General features: G+C 44.5%; 1 protein-coding gene and 1 pseudogene across 1 annotated transcript in view; both read right to left on the bottom strand.

Moving 5' to 3' along the window:
- Nucleotides 1–20,471, bottom strand: part of ADGRB2 (adhesion G protein-coupled receptor B2) — a 258,463-nt gene that overhangs the window by 122,799 nt on the left and 115,193 nt on the right. The window contains 1 exon segment of the mRNA XM_061596282.1: nucleotides 10,000–10,164. Within this exon segment, the coding sequence (XP_061452266.1) occupies nucleotides 10,000–10,164 (165 nt within the window).
- Nucleotides 3,410–3,529, bottom strand: LOC133371068 (5S ribosomal RNA; annotated as a pseudogene).

The raw sequence follows: 20,471 nt of genomic DNA, 5'->3' as shown, positions 1-20,471 counted from the left end.
AAAGTGCACATAACATTTATATTTATGTAAAATATTTCTATTCCACCCTTCTATCCAACAATAGGGCACTCAGGGCGGCACACAATAAAATCATACACATTTAAAAAAAATTGAAATAGATAAAAATACAAATAAGAAATATAGGGGAGTGATATTAAAAGGGGACTAAAGAGGTAAAGAGAGCCAGTGTGTAGTGGTTAAGGTGCTGGACTATGACCTGAGAGACCAGAGTTCAAACCCCCCCACAGCCATGAAGCTCACTGGGTGACCTTGGGCCAGTCACTGCCTCTCAGCCTCAGAGGAAGGCAATGGTAAAACCTCCTCTGAATACCGCTTACCAAGAAAACCCTATTCATAGGGTCACCATAAGTCGGGATCAACTTGAAGGCAGTCCAAAGAGGTAAAACTAAAAAGGAGGGGAAAATAAAATCAGTTTCAGGCTCTAGTTTCAATCCCTCCCAAAAGCTCTCAGGAAAAAGATGGTTTTAGAAGTCTTCAGAACACCACTGCGGGGGGGGGAGTACAGTGGGCTTCTCAGGGCAGGGCATTCCAGAGCTTGGGGGCCACAGCTGAAAACTCTCCTGAGTGCCTGCCACTCTAATATCTTTCACTCTAGGCACACAGGGGAGACCAGAGGCAGCCGATCTTAAATCATGAGCAGGTACATATGGGCATAAGTGGTCCCTCAGGTACATTGATCCAAGCCCGTTTAGGGCTTTAAAGGTCAGAACCAGCACCTTGAATTGGGCCCGGAAACAAATTGGGAGGCAGTGGAGTCGATAAAGCACAGGGCTCCCTGCACTGTCATCCCGTTAACATTCTGGCTGCCGCATTTTGAACCTACTGCAATTTCCAAACTGTTATCAAAGGCTGCCCCACATAAAGCACATTACAGTAATCAAGTCTCAATGTCACCAATGCATGTGTCACTGTGCCCAGGTCAACTGCTTCCAGGAACAGGCACAGCTGGTAGACCAGTATGAATTGGCCAAAAGCACTCCTGGCTCCTTCAGCCACCTGATATTCATGCAGCAGGGCAGGATCCAGGAGTACTCCCAAATTGCAAACCTGCTCCTTCAAGGGGAGTGTGACCCCATCCAGAACAGGTTGCAGCCCTATCCATGGCGCAGTTTTCCCCTTGGCCAGCAACACTTCTGTCTTGTCTGGATTAAGTTTCAGTTGGTTAGCCCACGTACATCCCTTCACAGCCTTGAGGCACTGGTTTAGGATCAGCACTCCCTCCCTGCAATCAGATGGTAGGGAGAGATAGAGTTGTGTGGCATCAACATATTGATGACATTGTACTCCAAATCTCTCACCAGTTTCATAAAGATGTTAAAGAGCATGGGAGACAGAATGGAACCCTGTGGCTTCCCATAGGACTGTGGGTTGAGCTGTAGTCTCCCAGCACCACTTTCTGGACCTGTCTGCAGATGGGACCAGAGCCACTGTAAAACAGTGCCTCCCAATCCCATCCCAGCTAGACGGCCCAGAAGGATACCATGGTTGATGGTATCAAAAGCCGCCAAGAGGTCCAGCAGCACCAACAGGGATGCACTCCCCCTGTCTGATGCCCAGCATAGGTCATCAAGCAGGGCAACCAGGGCAGTCTCAATCCCATGGACAGCCCTGAAGCCTGACTGGAAAGGCTCTAGATCAGCGATTCCCAATGTGGGCGGTAGCACCCCCCTGGAGGGCATTACAGCCTTTCAGGGGGGCATTGGCATGACTAAAATTTTTAGGGGGCGTTTGGGTTCATTAGGGAGGCGTTGACATTTGGCGGTCTGTTGCGACAGTTGAAGCATTTAAGTTTAATTTTATTTAATACACAAATCATTAATTTTTAAACTGTTTTGTCCCCAGTTAGAATGTATTTAATAGTCTCAATTCATGGAAATAACACTATAAATAGTGTGTGCTCTTTAGTAAAGAAATTCTGAATAGCAGCCAATGTCATATCAAGGAATGGGGATATTAGCCACGCCCCGGCACTAGGTAATGTTCCAATGCTGCCTTGAGGGATGTTGGAACCAATCACGAGAGAGTGTTTGATAAGCTGGGTGTATTGGTGGAGGGCGCATTCTTCCAACGGATGAGTGCCATGTGCAAACGGGTGACGCAGACAGACAGTTATTCACTGGTTTTCTTCAGGAATGGGACACACTCGCTACCCTTTATTTCTGTGATGTTTAAATGAACTTGTTTAACGAAACAATGCCAGTAAACTGAATGAGTTTCTTGTTAAGTAACACAGTGTATTTTATTGGTTCATACTGTGTGGACTTCATTAGTTAGGATTTAGTGCAGTGAATCGCATACTAGTGAAGAATCGAAACCGTTTGGATATTGTTAGTCGTGGTGACTTAAGACTATTACTATCCAAGTATACTCCAGATATTGTGAAGTTAACCAAAACTCATCAAGCTCAAGGATCACACTAGTATAATAAATCTCATTTTATTTACTTTTCTATAACTATGTATGTATATTAATAAATCATACTAAGAATTCAATGTGTAATCTAAGTGCAATAAAAAGGCATGATAAAAATGATCAGTAATAATCATTGAAAATACCTTTTATGCATTACTCATATTTTAAGGGAAGAATAGGAAGCATTGGCATATACTTAATCTGAGGGGGGCGTTGGGCACAAAAAGATTTTGCAAAGGGGCGTTGGGTCGAAAAAGGTTGGGTAACGCTGGTCTAGATAATCCAATTCATCCAGCAAAACCCAGAGCTCAGCGGTCACTACCTTCTCAATTACCTTGCCCAAAAAGGGGAGATTAGAGACTGGGCAGAAGTTATTTAAATGCATATATTAGTGAAAATTGCTTGCAAAAATGTGTGTTAGGAGAAATGTGCAGTAAAGTGCTGATGAAATTTTGAAGAGGGCTTTTTTTATAAAAAAAATTGCACATTGATGCAGAAATTGGGCAAGCTGAACCTAAGACTGGATAAATGAGAAACTAAAAGAAATGGATTTGCCCATTCCTATCTACCGTGCCTCATCTAACCAATATCCTCCCAATACTACAAGCATGTGCAAATTAGATCTTGACATGGTAAACTAAGGAAACTGACTTCACAAAGAACACTGATAACTAGAAGCCCTGGTAAGGACCTGAGTCTAAAAATTAAGGAGGATACACAGGTTTTAGGTCAGAGCAAAACGAAACAAGATACAACTCTTAAGATGGATAGTACTCCCCTAGAACCGGAAGAAGAAAATTTAATTCAACCATTTCCTGCTTTACTGGTAGAGTCACAAAATACCATCACGTTGTTGTTGTGACATGCCTTCAAGTTGATTATGACTTATGGCGACCCTACGAATCTTTTTTGGATATATTCATAGGGTTTTCAGGATAAAAGGTATTCAGAGGTGGTTTACCATTGCCTTCCTCTAAGCCTACGGCACCCGGTATTCCCAGGCGGGCTCCCATCCAAGTACCAACCGGGCCTGACCCTGCTTAGCTTCACAAGATCAGACGAGATAGGGAGTGTTCAGGGTAGTATGGCCTTAAGCAAATACCATCTTAGATAAATAAGTTGAGAGAAACACTTGTAGCTAGGCAAAGCGATAAGAAAGATGAGAAGCAGAAGCCTCTGCTGAATGTAGTTACCATAGAAAATCAAGAATTGCCCTTAATGGAAGTACAGCCGCATGTTTTGGAGAAGTATGAGACGATAGCAGATCAACATTTTAGGGCAGACACTAATGAAAATAAGAGAATATTTGCATTGGTTGATTCTACGGCTCCAGGGAAGTGGACAAGTAGGCAATATTTACAAAAACATGAACAGGGTGAAATTTTGGAAACGATCCATGAAATTAAAGAAATTAATATGATAGGATTCCATAAAGGAAGCCACAGACCTGAACTTACAAGATCTGAACAATATGGTTCACGACAGATGCTATTAGTGGTTGCTGATTCATAGGGTCTCCATAAGTTAGAATCGACTGGAAGGCACATAACAACAACAACAACGATAGATGTATTTTCCCACCTACTAATAATGGATGTGTGTTTATAGAAAAGAAGGGATCTAAAACATATAATGAGAGCTGCCTGACTAAGTTGTATAGCATGGAACCTAGCAGGGTGGGGAGAGAAAACTTTGGATAGAGAGCTTGAAATTTTCCTACAGCAATTAACAGTTGTCTGCATTCAAGAAACCTGGGCCCAAGAAAATAGTCCCCCAGAGCTCAATGGTTATTCACAATTTTTCCATCTAGTAAAAAAAAAAAAAGTCACAAAGGACAAACAAGAGGGGGCTGGCCACCTTCATTTCAGTGGAAATAGAAGGAGAGCCCTACATATTACAAGGACAGTATAACAAAGGTATTGCTTTGCCAGTACTCAAAATAAATACTGGGGTCTGTGTTAATGTATATTTGCCTCTGAGCAAAACAGTACTGGAAATAAAGAACATTTGGAGAGATCTAACTAATTTATTTCAAATGCAAAGATGTATCACTGAACACCAAAGTCAGGATCATTCAGACCATGGTATTCCCGATCTCTATGTATGGATGTGAAAGTTGGACAAGGTGAAAAAGGTGGATAAGAGAAAAATCAACTCATTTGAAATGTGGTGCTGGAGGAGAGCTTTGTGCATACCATGGACTGCGAAAAATACCAATAATTGGGTGTTAGAACAAATTAAACCAGAACTATCACTAGAAGCTAAAATGATGAAACTGAGGTTATCATCCTTTGGACACATCATGAGAAGACGTGATTCACTGGAAAAGACAATAATGCTGGGAAAAACAGAAGGGAGTAGAAAAAGAGGAAGGCCGAACAAGAGATGGATTGATTCCATAAAGGAAGCCACTGACCTGGACTTACAAGATCTGAACAGGGTGGTTCATGACAGATGCTCTTGGAGGTCACTGATTCATAGGGTCGCCCTAAGTCATAAACGACTTGAAGGCACATAACAACAACAACTACTAATTTATTGGAACTTATAGATCAGACATATTCAGAAGCTAGACTAATGATCATGGGGGATTTTAATGCGAGAATAGGAACCCCAGCAGTGGGTATGTACTGGAAATCCTTGAGGAGGAAATTCTCACTTTTGGTCACACCTCTAGAGATAAGAAGACCAACAAACATGGTAAAAAAAACTTTTGGAGCTCTTATACAGTAACCACCTCTTCTCATTACATGGTACCCCCCTGGACAAATCAGAAGGTAATTACATCATCTTGGACCAAAGAGGTGGTGGTATAGTCGATTATATTCTAATTTCCCCTTCACTCTTTGCCTGGATTTATCTTATGGATGTTTTAGAAAGGACAGAGAGTGACCGTCTGCCTTTGCATATTAAATTGCAGACTAAGATTAAAACTTACAAAATAATGAAATTGCATAAAGCAGATGGAGCAGTAATAGGGGAGAAAATAATTAAATGGACCTCCAATATAGGAGAAGCTATAGATGGAAAGTTACTAGACCCCCTCAAGTTGGAGTGCCGCAAATGTATTATGGAAAACCCAAATGCAGTAAATTTATTTATTTACATTTATATACCGCCCTTAGCAAATGATACATACCATGAAATAATAACTGAAGTTTTACTTGGTAGTAAAGTCACTAACATCTAATATCTTGAACTCTTAGGCACACAGATAGTTTGATGTAGAATGTAGGCTGGCCAAGAAACAATTAGCTAAACATATGAGGTCTTCACGGCGTTCAAAAACACCAGGAGCTATTGAAGAACTTATTAACTTCCAGACTTTTTATAAAAAGCTCTTAAAGCAGAAAAAGGAACATTTTAAAAGAAAGACATAGCAGGAATTAAGCTTTTATCAAAAACTATTTTTTACTCCCACCCTCCATTTCTCTTGTTTTGCCTGAGGAAAGGTTCTCTGAAGCACTACAGCTAAGTTGCTACTTTGTGCTTTTCAGCTAGTCCTCTAATAGGTATTAAGCTGACATTCCTGTCTAACACAGCAATTCAACTCAGGGGAAGTTGGCAGAAGGGGTGCCGGCGGAGGAGGAATTGGTGGGAAGCTCTGCGGCATCCATTTGCCATTCGAGAGGTGCTGGCCCGGTGGAATGTCAGCTCAGCTGGGAACTGCGTGCACGAATAAAAAAGAAAAAGCCAGCTCTCACGAATAAACCAACCGGCGAGTAAGAGCTCCCATGGACTTCCATTATAATGACCAACCATTTTCTCGGCATGACTTTAGCCCAGATTGGGACCCACAGGAGCGCTCTGAATAGAAGGTGGATGTTGCGTAAGTCCACCCTCCCTTGCCCCTCCTCTGACATGCCCTTTCTCGGGCCTTCCACCGGCACCCCTTCCACCAGGCTGAACTTCTCTGGTGGGTCCCAGCTCTGCCATGGTGGAGCTGGGATGAGGGGCTTCTGCAGGCAGAGCCCAGCACAGCCGGGACCCTGCTGGCTCAGCTGGGGGTCTGCCACATCCAACTCTCCTCAACCTGGCATAAATACAAGTTGGATTGCACCCTATGTAATTTTTGTTTCCTTGAAATTTTTAAAAAAGAAATTATATGCCTATTGTATGTCTTTTGCTTTTCTGTGTAATTTGTTCTAGTAACTCCAGTGGCTCATATATCTAAATATGGTTTCTGGATTGTTTATTTATCAAAAGACACATGAGGTGAAATGTAAGAACACAGTGAGGAAGACTCACTTGCAACATTCCAATGAGAAATCTGGCCTTTGATGAATGCAGATTAAACAGAATGGTGGTGAGGGAAACTTTGTTGTTGTTTTTAAAAAATCTTTCTACAATGCCCTCCTAAGCTCCCCAGTTCAGCTCTGTTCAGTGTTTCCACACAGGAATCAGATTTTTCAAGCTGATAGTGATCCATCATCGATTAGCTGTCATAGGCTGTGAATACTAATTAATGCATATAAACTCTTCAACCTCCTTTAAATCAAAATACTAAATACTAAAAGCTACACAGCTTTTCAGGGCTTGAAGAAAGAAAGGAAGGAAGGAAGGAAGGAAGGAAGGAAGGAAGGAAGGAAGGAAGGAAGGAAGGAAGGAAGGAAGGAAGGAAGGAAGGAAGGAAGGCACTTTCAAAGTATTACTAAATTGAAGATTTTTCTCTTTTTTTTGCGGGCTTGTGAATTAAGCAAAAGTGGCTTGCCGGATGAGGAGGCGACACCACGCTACTTCCTGGCAGGTGGGGCACTGCTGCTTACCAGGAGGGAGGGGGGATGGATGAGAAGGCGCAACCAATCCAGCATTCCTGCCAACCTCCCTGCCACATCTATGCAAAACTGCAATTCTGAAAGTTGCAACTTCACAATTTCATGCAAGAAGAATCTATCCTTCTCCCTGTGTGCCACCCTAAAGGCATGCGTTGTCGGTTGTTCATTTTCAGAATCCAATATTCCTTGATGTGGATGCAGCCTTTCCTGCTTAGGAAACAGATCAGAACGATGTTCCTACACAGGGGCACAGCACTTGGCAAGCTCTGGCGAGCAGCTGATGGTTGGCTCTCGTAAAATGCTGGGCATGGGGTTTTCAGTGTGCTAATTGGCAGTGCCTGCAACCCCCCTTTTGGCCCAGTCAAGTCTTTACGTGCTCCACACCTCATGTCATATTTGATGTCAGGTGTGGGGTAGGTGGGTGATGGGTGTGGCTTGGCCAAAAACAGCCTGATGGGCCAAATGGGGAGGCCTGGTGGGCCTAATTAAGTCCATGTGCTGGAGACACCCAACTGCCTTTCTATATCTTCCTTGAGGAAGAACAGGATCTGAATGTTATTTGAAAGTCTCCGTTGGACTAGAACGGAACTAAGACTCTAAGCCAACTGTGGACCAACTGTGGACCAACTGTGGCCAACTGTGGGCTTCCAGATATTGCCGGACTGCAACTCCCATAAGCCCCAGCATGGCGAGCAGTCAGGGATGATGGGAGGTTTATTCCAGCAACATCTGGAGGGCCAAAGGTTAGCCACCCTTCTTTTAATGGGGCAATCCTGTGATTCCAATTAGAGCATCCTAGGGGCAAAAGACATTTCATATCTTTTACTCTGAGGGTGGAGGGACAAGTTTGACCTCAAAGAGGGAGATCAGACCTCATAAGGAGCCTCAGAGCTGCTGTGGAAACCTCAACAGTCTTTGCCTTACCCTAACCCTAACCCTTACCAACACCGGTAGAGAAAAAAGGGGTGCACTGGGTGCTTATTGGGGAAGGGTTTGGATTTGAGGATCCAAAATCTTACTATTCCCCTGACATGCTCACCAAGTCGGGGGTGGGGTGGGGGGTTGGAAACGCCAGTCATGGTAGCTGGCATAAGTATTTCCACTCCTGTTGGAAGCAGAATGGTAAAATCTGCCCCCCCCAAAAAAATCATGGAAAGGGAAAACAAAACAAAGGGGGGGAAACCCCTCCCTCCCAGGCATCATGTGCCTGCCAATATTTCTAATGCTTCGCCTTTGGTTCTTCCCCAGCCCAGGGATAGGAGTGCTTCCACCAGACAAGGCTGCTCCTCCAGTCCTGGGAGTAAGCCACACTGAACCCAATGGGAATTCCCTCTGAGTAGCCACATCTACGACTGCACTGTAATTAGTGCTTTGGCCCATGATTTTTCATAAAGTTTCAGGGGTGGGTGGGATGATCTTTGGAGAAAGGCAGATTATAAAGATTTTCAGGGGGTGCTCTTCTCTTTCAATACAAGATGGCCAAGGATTTCTCTCTCCTTTTACAAGAAAAGAGACTCCCCACCCCTCCAAGTAGTGGCATGGCTGCCTTCAGCAACCCAATTCAAAATTCCACACTATCCAGGGGATCTTGGTATTTATTTATTAGTACATTTACTGATGAATAAAATCAAAGCAGGTTGGGGTGGGGAGCATCAGTGCTGGGGGGAGGGGAACAGATGTTGAACTCTTTCCCCTTGTTGCATTTCCCATAATCTCAAACCCACATCGAGTTTATCTTGTATTTGCCTCCAGCAGGGCAGGCAAAGAACAGCTTAAGAGGGGTGGAGAGTGGGAGAGGGAGACTTGAGATTAGGAAAACACCCCCCAGGCCCCAACACCACTGATTCAATTCAAGATCTTCCCACCTGCTTTTAAGGCGAGCGTAAGTGCCCAATGAACACAGTGGGGCTTGCTCCAAGCATAGGATTGTGCTGGAAGTCAGATTCTATATATCAGGGACAGCCAAAGTGGTGCCTCCCTTGTTTTGGACTACAGTTCCCATCATCCCTCACTACTGGCTATGTTGGCTGGGGCCGATGGGGGTTGGAGTCCAAAATGTCTGAAGGAAACTACACTGGCTACCCCTGCTACAGATGTGGGAGATGCAACCATTTGGCCCTCAAAAGAAGGGTTCAATTAAACATTTCCTGGTGTGGCACTACAACTCACCGGCCCCAACTGGAACAGATTCAGAATGTAGTGAAACAACATTTGGGTGAGTTTTTACCCATTTTTCATTCTGCCCTTTTAAAGTGCTTGGGCATTGATCAGGCAGGAGACAGGCCTTGTTGCGCAAAGGGTAAAATACTCTTTAATTAAACAGGGCACATTAAAAACGTGTGGCAAATTTACTATGAGCTGTTTTAGCTATTTTTCATTCATTAATACTTCACAGTACTTAAGGGTTATGGCTGAACCGCCTCTATAACAAATTAGGCCTATTAACTTGTTTCTCCTCGTGAACCAGAACTGCACCTGTCCTGCGGGGTGGGGTGGAGTAGGTCAGTAAATCTTCAGAGGGACTGAACCACAACCCACACAGACAAAGCTAAACCCGAACCCAAATTGAACCAAATGTTTTAGCGGCTTCTAAGAACGTTGCCATGTTAACATATGACCGTTAATGATGTAGGTTGGAATGAACATTCTGGGAATACAAAACAAAGCATAATGGTCGACAGGCATCTCTCATGAAGGCAACCTGAGAGAGTGAAGGAAAAAGTAGTAACAAAGGGGTAGAAGGAAGGGGCAAATGGCAACAAGACCCCGTGGCCTATTTTGGCCTGCCTACCTGGGCAGGTGGCGGTATTATTGCATATCCGGGTCTCCCTCAACAACCCGCTGCACAGTGTCCCGTAAGGTGATGAGACGCAGGAGCGAGTCCGCACCTGGGTACCCTGACCGCAGGTCAGCGAGCAGACGCTCCACTGAGACCATTCCTCTGCTGCAGGGTCACCTGTGCAAGAGACAGACACACACACAAGCACACAGACACACAGAGAAAAATCAGTTCAGCCACCTCCAGAACAGACAAGTAGGTTTGTGCTCTGCACATGCAGCTAAGAATGAGTCAATCAGCCTATTTCCAGTCAGTGTCTCTTCTGCATGTGTACACCCATAAACTGTTCTTATTTCTACTATAATCTATGTTTTTTTAAAAAAAAAAGAAAGAAAAAGAAAAGGGACAAAAATTTGCATTTAAATACGTGTTCCTCAAAATATGCACTTCTAATCATTTCCCCCCAAGACACCAAGATTGTGCACTGAATGCCCGATTTGGTTTGGATCCCAATTCACTGCTTCAGAACATGGTCCAATTTGACTTCAGAGGATAGACTATCATGGCTAAATCAACAAATGGCTAAAACCTTCCCCCCCCCCTTTTTGGCAGAATTGAATATAATATGCAGGCATAGTAGTTCCTCCTGAGTGGATAAAGCCTAGTACCGGCGGGCCCCATTTATATGGTAGGTTCTGTTCCGGACTGCTGCCGAAAAGTGGAAACCGCTGAAAAGCGGAACCCATTGAAGATAATGGTGCGCACGCAAAAATGACACGAAAATGGCGCGCGATGAGCAAAAACCGCTGTAAAAGCAGAACAAGCGCCTTAAAGTGGGGACTTTCCCTAATTGAAAGCAGCCACATTAGCAGAATGCCGAAAGGTGAAGCACCATAAAGCGGGGCCCGCCTGTAAATTTCAGACTCATAGGTGAAGGGGTTATTTGTGCTGCACACATTAAAATTTCACTGATTTGTTTTTTCCTAAGGAAGCCATCTGTAACTTTTGTTTTTAACAGAATTGGATGAAAGGTGCAATCATACCTGCCCATTCTGAGTAGATAAATACTGCCAAATTTCAGAAGGATACATGCAGGGGTTTTCCTACAAGGATAGCCTTTATAGTTTGGTATTGATTAAAACAAGAACTTGTTTATCCCCTCTCCCCCATGATTGTTTTGTTGGCAATTTGTGTGAGAATCAGGGCTGGCACCAGAGGGTGGCCAGGTCAGGCCCTGGCTGAGGGCCCCTGAGGCGCCCCTCCTTAGGATAGGTGGGTAGCACTCCCATGATCCATGGCAGCACCAGCTCCTGACCCTGCTGCGGATCGCAGAGAAGGAGCTCCCAGGAAGCCACCCACACAACAGTACAGGCCCGCGACACCTGCCTGCACACCCCACCTACCTCTCCCATTGGGGTGAATGCTGGCCACACTGCGTGCATGCCTGCCATCAGCCGAGGCTTCCCTAAGGGGTTGATGTCTCTGCCGCCATCCTGGTTAATGGCAGGCAGGCGTGCACGCTTACATGCATGCGTGCCATCAACCAAGATGGCAGTGGAGGCATCAGCCCCTTACGGAAGCCTCGGCCGCCATCTTGGTTGATGATAGGCATGTGCGTGCAGCGTGGCCAGCATTTACCACAGAAGGGAGATGTAGGTGCAGGTGGGTGCTGTGGTCCTGGGGCAGGCTGGTGCCCAAGGGCTAAGTCGTACCTGGCACCAGCACTGGTGAAAATGTCATCATTTGGAGAACAGCTCCCTAGGTAAGACGTTTCAGAAGGATAGATACGGGGGGATGTTCTGCTGGGTACCTTAAAGTTTTTTGGGGGGTGGGGGGTATAAAAAAAGGAGTCGCTTCCTTCCCTGTAGTTTTGTGGGCAACAGTGTTGGCGTTTGCTCTGGCAGACATACACTGGCGTACCCGACCGTAGTCACCCCCTTGCTTTGGTCCAACTCACATGTAGAAATATACAGTCCTTTATCAGCAGAATAACATACAGCAGTTCTAACATCGAATACACAAGTTACACAGTCCGTCTTTTGCTCCTCTTTACTTCCCCACACCCACACATCCTTTTCTTTTCCTGTCTTTATAGCCCATCACGGTCATTTAGTCATTAGGTGCTTTAGGGTCTGCACCTGTCTCGCCTGAGGGTTTTGATTTACTCTTTACTGTCCGTTAACCCTTTCATGGCTGGTTTTCCTTCTTTGTGAAATGTACATGCTAACAAACAGTTCGTGTGAAAATGGCATGCCTCAGAGCAGCATCCCTTAGGTGGTAAATCTGCCAAATTTCAGAAGGATAGGTGCAGGGGCTAGGGAGTTCTGATGAATGAAATAAAGTGCTTTAGGCTTTTTTCTGCTCTGCTTAATTGGCACCAAAGTCACAGAACACTACAAAAGTGGACTGGACAGATGCGGATGTGGGCATGTGTCAGAGGCAGAAGGACTCGAACTCCCGGCATTTCCCAAGCAAGCACCACCACCACATTTATTCCCGATACTAGTACTACTCCCTTTTTACCAGCAGCAAGGCACAGGAACATAGGAAGCTGCCTTATGCCAGGTCAGAGTGTTGGTCCACCTACTTTGACCGATGGTGGCTCTCCAGGATTTCCCCTGGATTGAATCTGGGACCTCTTGCATGCAACACAGGTGCTCTGTCACTGAGCTATAGCCCTGCCCATGTTAGCAGGGAAGTGTGGGGAAGGTTCAGAGTACCACACAGAGCCACAAACAAGGGAAGTGTTTGGAGGGGGCTGCCACAGGCAATGCATTTATCCTCACCAAAACAGCCTGCTCAGAAGAGAGAAAACTCGCAAAGCACACGGAAGAGACAACACCCTTCCCCAAAACCGTCTCATTGGAGACGCTTGACAAAATCCTTTTTCGCGAACAAACTTTTCAGGGCCTTGTTTTTAATGTTGCTCTGTATTTTATTTATTCTGTTGCCCTTTGTATTTATTGTTGCTGTTAGTCACTTCAAGGGTTATTTTTGTGTGTGTGTGGGGGGGGGAGATGCACACATTAAATAAATAATAATGAGTATAACAGTGCTTTACTCCGATTAGAGGTTAGATAACGTCAGTCACAAAAATATACCTCTAGGCTTTCTTTCCCCCCACCTTGGCAAATGTCCTCAAATGGCAAGCTTGGGCACAAACGTTGCCATTTTTTGCAGACAAATGTTTTTTGCAGCTCTGTTTGGTGCCAAATCTCCAGATTGCCCACTAAGTGTTGGGAGGCCCCAAATTTGGTTCAGAGCGATATGGAGGGAGCATACTTAGCCTCGGATAACTCCCAAAGAAGCCCAGTTTGGTTCAGGATCTATTCAAATCCAGTGTGCGCCCTTCCAAAATACACATTTTAAAAATGTCTTGTTATAATTATCTTTTTAAAGTTGAGAATTGCGTAAGAATAGTGGAACTAAATTCCAATATACACATTAGTTTGAAAGGTGTGGATTCATTTCAGAACCTGCAAAGATCAAACTCCTCAGTCATGCCCAACCTGCACTCTGCTGGGCGGGGGTGGGGGGCTGGACTAGTTAGACATTTAGCTGTTTCCCACACAGAGGTTTATCAGTGGATGCTTCCAGCTGCAGCAAATGTCAAATGATAACCTGCATGCAGGAAATGAGACAGCACAGATTAATCACCGCTGATAGAACCTCCTTATCCTCTGAATCACCTCAAATGCTCATATTTGCTTTACAAATGATACATAATGAGGCGGTAGAATTCAGGACTCTCTCACTTCAGGTCTGACAGCAGGGTGTCAGTGTTTTAACGTTCTTTTAATAAAAAGCTCTTGGAACACACTTGCACACCAGGGACAGGATTATGCTAAAACTATTGTATGTGTTTACTATATGCAAATATAAAAGTTGCTGTTTCTTTATGGGAGGGGGAGCATTCAGAGAGACAACCCCAGCCTCTCTTGTGAGTCTGAGGTGTTACAATCCATCCAGGAATATCATTGCTTTGTTCTGCAGAATGTATAAATCAATTGCCAGCCATCGAGTGAGTCATCGCGTGCTGAGAAATGAGTATGTGAATCAGCCCCATGACTCAGTCGGGCATCTGGGAAGCCCAACGGCAAAGACTCACTAAGCTGAAGCGCCCAAAGGCAACTTTGACAGTCTATCCTGGACCTTCCTTGGCCTTTATTTTGGCAGAGACTTTGTCATGCATTGTCTTTGGGCAATAGGGATTTCAGAGGCATCCTCCAGTTCCTTTGGAGGAGAGAAGATCACCAAGCCCTGGCACCTTTGGAAGACGTGGCTTCTTATAGAACTTTATAGGTTGGGCAGAAATTAAGAAGGCATGCTTCAGGGAGCCCCAGGGGTGCTAGTAGCCACTCCCAGCATCGTCAGCTCAGATCCCACTAAAATGTCAGCATGGGGGAAGGGGGGGACCCAACACATTGCTTCTCTGACAAATATGTTTATCCTCTATCAGAACAGCAGTATCTTGTGGTTGGGTGTAACTTCCAGACAGTATCACACATCTATTCATTGACTCAACCACACATTATTATTATTGTTGTTGTTGTTGTTATTGTTGTTGTTGTTGCTATTATTATTATTATTATTAATCCAACCTTCACCTTGAGAGCACACATTGGCATACACAAAAGGTGGCTGAAGGAAAGTCAGCTTCATGGCTAATGGTGATTTGAGCCTTGGCCCTAGTCTGATAGTCTAACCACTACACCAGACTGCCTTTTGGTAGCTCCACCTAAATCATGTGACATGACTGCATAACACATCACCCTGGGTAAAGACGGGCCAGTGTTTTAAACTGCACTCCTCTCTGCTTTGTTAAGTAACACAAGGGCCAATTGGGGTACATGGATTCTGTTCTTAGGAACATGATGTGAAATGCTTTTGTGTGCTCATTTATTGTGCAGTGCTGCTTTTTTAAATGCAAAGAGAAGTGAGGCCCAAACAGGATTGGGATCATAATGGGCAGGGAGAGGGAGTTTAACACTCCCCACCCACACCACTTTGCTGTAATCCTAACAAAAAATGGCCTTCCCATGAACCTCAATGCATTTGATGTCATGTTTCATTTCACCCTGCGCAACGCAGGGTAGCCCTGTTATGTAAGAAAAGCAGGTTTCAGCACTGTCTTCTGGACAGCTCCCTGGATGGACAGCAAGGACACTCCTACCTGCTTCATACCTGACATCAAAGATGAATTCCTTCACCCCAACAGAACTGCTCCTGAATTTTCGTAAGAAGATAGAAAGTTGCCTGAGCCTGACCATTGATCCATCTAGCTTAGTAGATGGCTTAGTAGATGACTGGTAGCAGCAAGGCCAGCTCCAAAGAGTGGGCAGGTGGGGCCCTGGCTGAGGGCCCCTGGGGCTACAGGGGGCCCTGAGGGGGCCCTCTGCTCCCCTTCCATGATTCGTGGCAGAATCGCTGCTGCAGATCGTAGGGTGAGAGTTTCAAAGACCCTGCCATTCCTCCACTCAACCTACCTTTCTCGGCTGTGTTGTGTGGGTGTGCACATTGCGCATGCAGCACTGCCCTTAACCAAGATGGCGGCCGAGGTTTCCCTTAAGGGCTGAAGCCTTTGCCACCATCTTGGCTAATGGCATGCATGCGTGCTATGTGCGCGCATCCCTCCCATCAGCCAAGATGGCGGGAGATGCTTCAGCCCCTTAGAAAAACCTCAGCCACCATGTTGGTTAAGGGTAGCGCTGTGCGTGCTGCGCGCACAGCCACACAACACAGCCAAAAAGGTAGGTTGAGCAAGGGAATGGCAGGGGCTCTGAAGCTCCTGCTCTGCGATCCACAGCAGCGATTCTGCTGCGAATCGTGGAAGGGGAGGACCGGGGACCGGGGCAGGCTTGTGCCCAGGGCCCCTGGCATGTCTGGGGCCAGCCCTGGGTAGCAGCTCTCCAGAGTTTCATAAAGAGTCCCCATCCCTTCTGCATGCAAGACAGATGCTCTTCCACTGAGCTATTGACCTTTCCCTTTCATTTTGCCTAAAACAACATTCAGAGAGAATTTGGAGATTTCACCTTCTGTGAAATCATCTGAGGAATTTTGAGGGAAGCCTCTTCTCCCCCACATAACCACTGGGGCAGGGGGAGGAGAGAGACTATAAAGGCCCCTGGGGTCTTTTATGTACACTTTTATTACTTAATTAACAGATTACAAATATTTAACCACCCAACAACCCCCACCTCCCTCCTCCCCACGGAGTCATGGAATGCCAAAAACAACTATTACAAATATCATTCAGGATCATACAGATAAGAAAAAGTAATACAGGTGAGTGATTAGTCCATCATATAAGTAATGTAGGTTGTTTGATCATGACAACCAAATATATTTTGCCATTGTAGAAAGTTGATCACGTAAATCGTGTTGGGCTGTATAGTCTATAAATGTCCACCACACTTCTGTGAAGGATTCTGGCTTGGCTTTGCCTTGCAGGTATCGAAGATGCAACATGAGCTTGTCCAAAATTGCAATTGTCCTTATGTTTCTATACCACGCCTGTTCATCCAAGTCACCTAGGAGTTTCTAATGTTGCAATACCACTATCCTAACAGCTAACCATAATTTAGAAACAAGATTTTTGGATTTCAAATTGTTATTGTCACCCTTATATAAAGAAAGCAAACACAATTCTGGATTCAGGTTAATTTTTTCTTTAGTAATTTTGATGAGTTCAGTGTCGATTATACTCCAGAACGATCTAAGCTTTGTACACGTCCACCACAGGTGGAAATATGTCCCTTTCTGGACACAACCTCTCCAACAATTGGGTGAAATAGTCGAAGATATATGAGACAGCAGGATTGGTGTGAGATACCATCTACAAAATATTTTTAACATAATTTCCTTATGATTGGCAGAAATTGTTTTATTATGTTTAAATGTATAGAGCATTATCCAATCTGGTGCATTCAACTTAAATCCTAGATCTTTTCCCCATTGATTCCTAAGACCCGAGAGACGTCCTGTATATTTTTCTACTAATATTTTACATGCCATGGATACCAGGCCTTTTCCACTCAAGTCTTTGTCCAACATTATCCTTTCCAATGGCGTGGTGGGTTTTGTAGCATATGATTTCACCTGTGGGTCTTTTAATATTTGCTCCAACTGATGAGTGTGTAACTATCCTAATCCCCATGTTGAAATATCTATTTTGAATTGTTGAACAGAGACTGGTAATCCCTGTGGATAGAAGTCTCTTAGGCGAAAACATCCTTTCTTTTCCCACCCTGCCATATGTCTTTCTAGACAGTCATCACCAATATTTGGGTAAGCTTGAAAGGGGAGGAGAGGTGAATATACAGGAGATAATTTAGATCTCTAGTCATTCTATATTTAAAGGCCCCGGGTGACATTTCTAAGAAGGGTTTGGCAGATTCCGAAGTTGCCACCAGATTGCTTTAAAATTGAAGCTGAAAGCCATTTAAAGTTTCCTGTTCAGCAAAATGTCTGAGCAAAGCCCAAAGTTTCCGTAAGGCTGACGAGAGATTTCTCTGTGGGCTTTTTCACCCTTGCCTAAAACTTGTGCTCCCACCATGGGACTCTTGCATCGTTTCGGTAGCATTTTTATGGGCATCGGTGCATGTGAAAAGCACCTGGTATGCTGTGCCCTCTGTCCTTGAGGGCTCTCCTCATTTTCAGACATGCAAACGCCCTTCAGAGGCCATGGAGAAAACATGTGGACCCATCATTTGCTGAAATGTGAAGCAGCCCACTCCTCGCTGCCCCCTGGCCATGGCTGGTGGATACAGCACGGGCCTGGCTCAGCCAACCTGCTTCTCTTTCACTCTGCCTTGAGCAGACAAGACGCTGACATTTACAACAATCTGGCTCTTTATTAGACTTCATGATCTATCTGAAGTTATTGGACGGTCCCACAGTGGAGGACATCCATTTAAATTATGGAGGAACAGATGGAGGAGGGAGGAGGGGAGTTGGGGGACTTACCTTTTTTTCAAAGAGCAAGAGAGAAAGAAAAGAGAAAGCAAATATCAGCCGAAAGGGGCGTCAATGTGAGAAGTCATTCCAGCAGAACACTGACCTTCAAATATGAGTGTAAAATTAATATTCCTGTGCATGTGTGTTTGTGTGTGTGTGTATGGGGGGGAATCCCTTCTGTTCCTAGACTGTCTGTAGTAGACAACAGCAAAACCCAGAAGTGACTACACTAGAGAATAGCAGACTAAAGTCAAAGCTGTTAATATTCAGTGTGGTCCCAAGGATGTCAAGAGGGATCTTGCTTCCACTCTGTGTTTATCTTGAAAAAGGACCTCCCTTGCAAGCCAGGAACCAATGGTTTCAACAGGATCTTGAGAGCTGTCATTTTCTTTCTTTTGCTTTTTGTTTTCTTTTTAAAAAGTCATGCTTCTAGTCCTCAAGCCTGCAGAACAACATACAACAAAATACTGGTACCTCCTCTTAAAGGGTAAAATAAGCCTTTAGCCTGCCAGTCAAAGTGAAGGAGTGGGGGGGGGAAATCAACCCTGATTCGCTGCTTACTGGGAACTATACTTAGCCAATTCAGATACAGCTGTTCAGAATTATTTTCTGTCCAATTCTGAAGCTCAGAAAACTGAGTGAAATGTTACACTTACTCCTTGTTGCAGCACAAACACCCTTACCACAGGGAGATTATTATGTGCATTTTACAGTTGCAGGAACTGAGACTCAAAGATAATCCCTTGTCTAAAGCCACTTGTGTGAACATCAGGGCCAAACAGGTACTTGCCTTTTGAACCTGGGTCTTATATTGTCCAAACCAAAAATTCTAGCCTGGGATTGAAAACTATTTTAGGCCTATGGACACAAAGTCACTCAGATTCTGACAGAGCTGGATGCCACAGTCAGAGTAAGTCCAATGGAGGTATCCAGAGTACTGTCTGGTCTGTCTGTATTGGGTCAGTTTTGATTGTTGTGGCCTGAGCATGAGCAACTGGAACAGGTTCAGAGGAGGGCAATGTGATGCCCCTGTATTTTGATAACTGTAAATATGGTAAGTGCGGGTTTATTAAAGTATACATGGTAAGTGGATTGAGTGAGAGGGGGGAGTACATGGGCGAGAATGCTGTATGATGATTAGCTGAGCGTTTGAGTGGCTGAAGGTATAAATGAGAGGATGACAGTTGGTTGTGGGTCGGTTGTTGTGGGTTGGAGTTGGTTGTGGGTTGGATTATATTTGGCTGGTATTAAGGCAGATTATATATGACTGGAGACATAAAGAGTGACACTATATGAAACCATACGCTTGTTAAATATACCTAAAGTAATCTTGTTATTTCCTGGTGTTTATAAATAAATATTTTCTTGGTTTACCAAAGGCCTGATTCTTGGCTGGGGGTTACACAGACCAGAAGGGAGGGCAGGGTAATTACCAAGGTGGAGAAACAGTATCAAATGGTAGCAGAGGTGAAGAGATAGTGTATCATCAAGTATCCAGGGCAACCCAGGGCTGTATGCTTTATAGGCACAAAGATACAGGGGGGTTGTGGTCTGCAAGTGCACCCAGACACAAAGTAACAATAAGCCAGAAGGAGACTAAGGCAAGGTCCCAAGGCAATATTGTGAAATAGGGAGTGGCTGGTGGTGCTGCCTAGCAGTGGGATCTTGTGAGATCTGTGCTAGAGCTGGTGAGAGAACAAATAAAAACCAGGATCCTGATTGGAGGGACCTGACAGGTTGGTGGCCTGAGGAGGGATCCTGACAGCAGCCTCTTCCTCTTTGTTACCTCACTAGCTGCTGCTAAAGTTGCCCTTCGTTCATTGTGAGGATCAGTAGCATCACAAACATAACCATGAATCTTGCACAGGATTGAGGGAAGGAACATTATAACTGCTAAGATCCAAAAGGGGATCTGCACAAACAAGAAAACTCTGCATGGTTTGCCTCCTGATTTTGGTTCAACAAGGTAAGCCACTGCACGCTTTAAAAGCAGCTCATTTCTTTAACCATGGGAACTCCTGCAGTGAAAACAGAAAGTTCTGGCTTTGCATGGTTCTGCCCCACAGGCTTGTATCTCTCCACTGCTTCCTCAGTAGTATTTACTTTGACAAATCCCACATTGGTGTGGAAAACAGGAAACCTGCGTCAAAGGCAGAATTTTGTAACAATACAAATCAAGGTATAATAAATAGTAATTCAACTTCCATACAGATAGATATCTGTTCATTCTTCCTTGCTACCAACAGATAAAAATATACAGAGAAAAAGATATACAGATGTCAAAAATGCATTTTAAAAAATCTTGTTTACTTATTTATAGACAGACAGGAACTTAGAATGGGAGGATTCCTCCTGCATCCCTACTCCTTACCTAGGCAACATAATTTTCTTGCATTGTTCAGCCTCTCAAAAACCCTGAGAGTCCTTTTATTTCAATTTTATGTTGAAATAATTGGGGAGATTGAGGGTTATCCTAGGAACTCAGTAAGTCCATAGATCTTCACAAGGATTTCCAAGGTTTGCTCCCC

This window comes from Rhineura floridana, chromosome 15 (assembly GCF_030035675.1).
Source record: "Rhineura floridana isolate rRhiFlo1 chromosome 15, rRhiFlo1.hap2, whole genome shotgun sequence".
NCBI lineage: Eukaryota > Metazoa > Chordata > Lepidosauria > Squamata > Rhineuridae > Rhineura > Rhineura floridana.
This window is presented reverse-complemented; position numbering and strand designations above follow the sequence as displayed.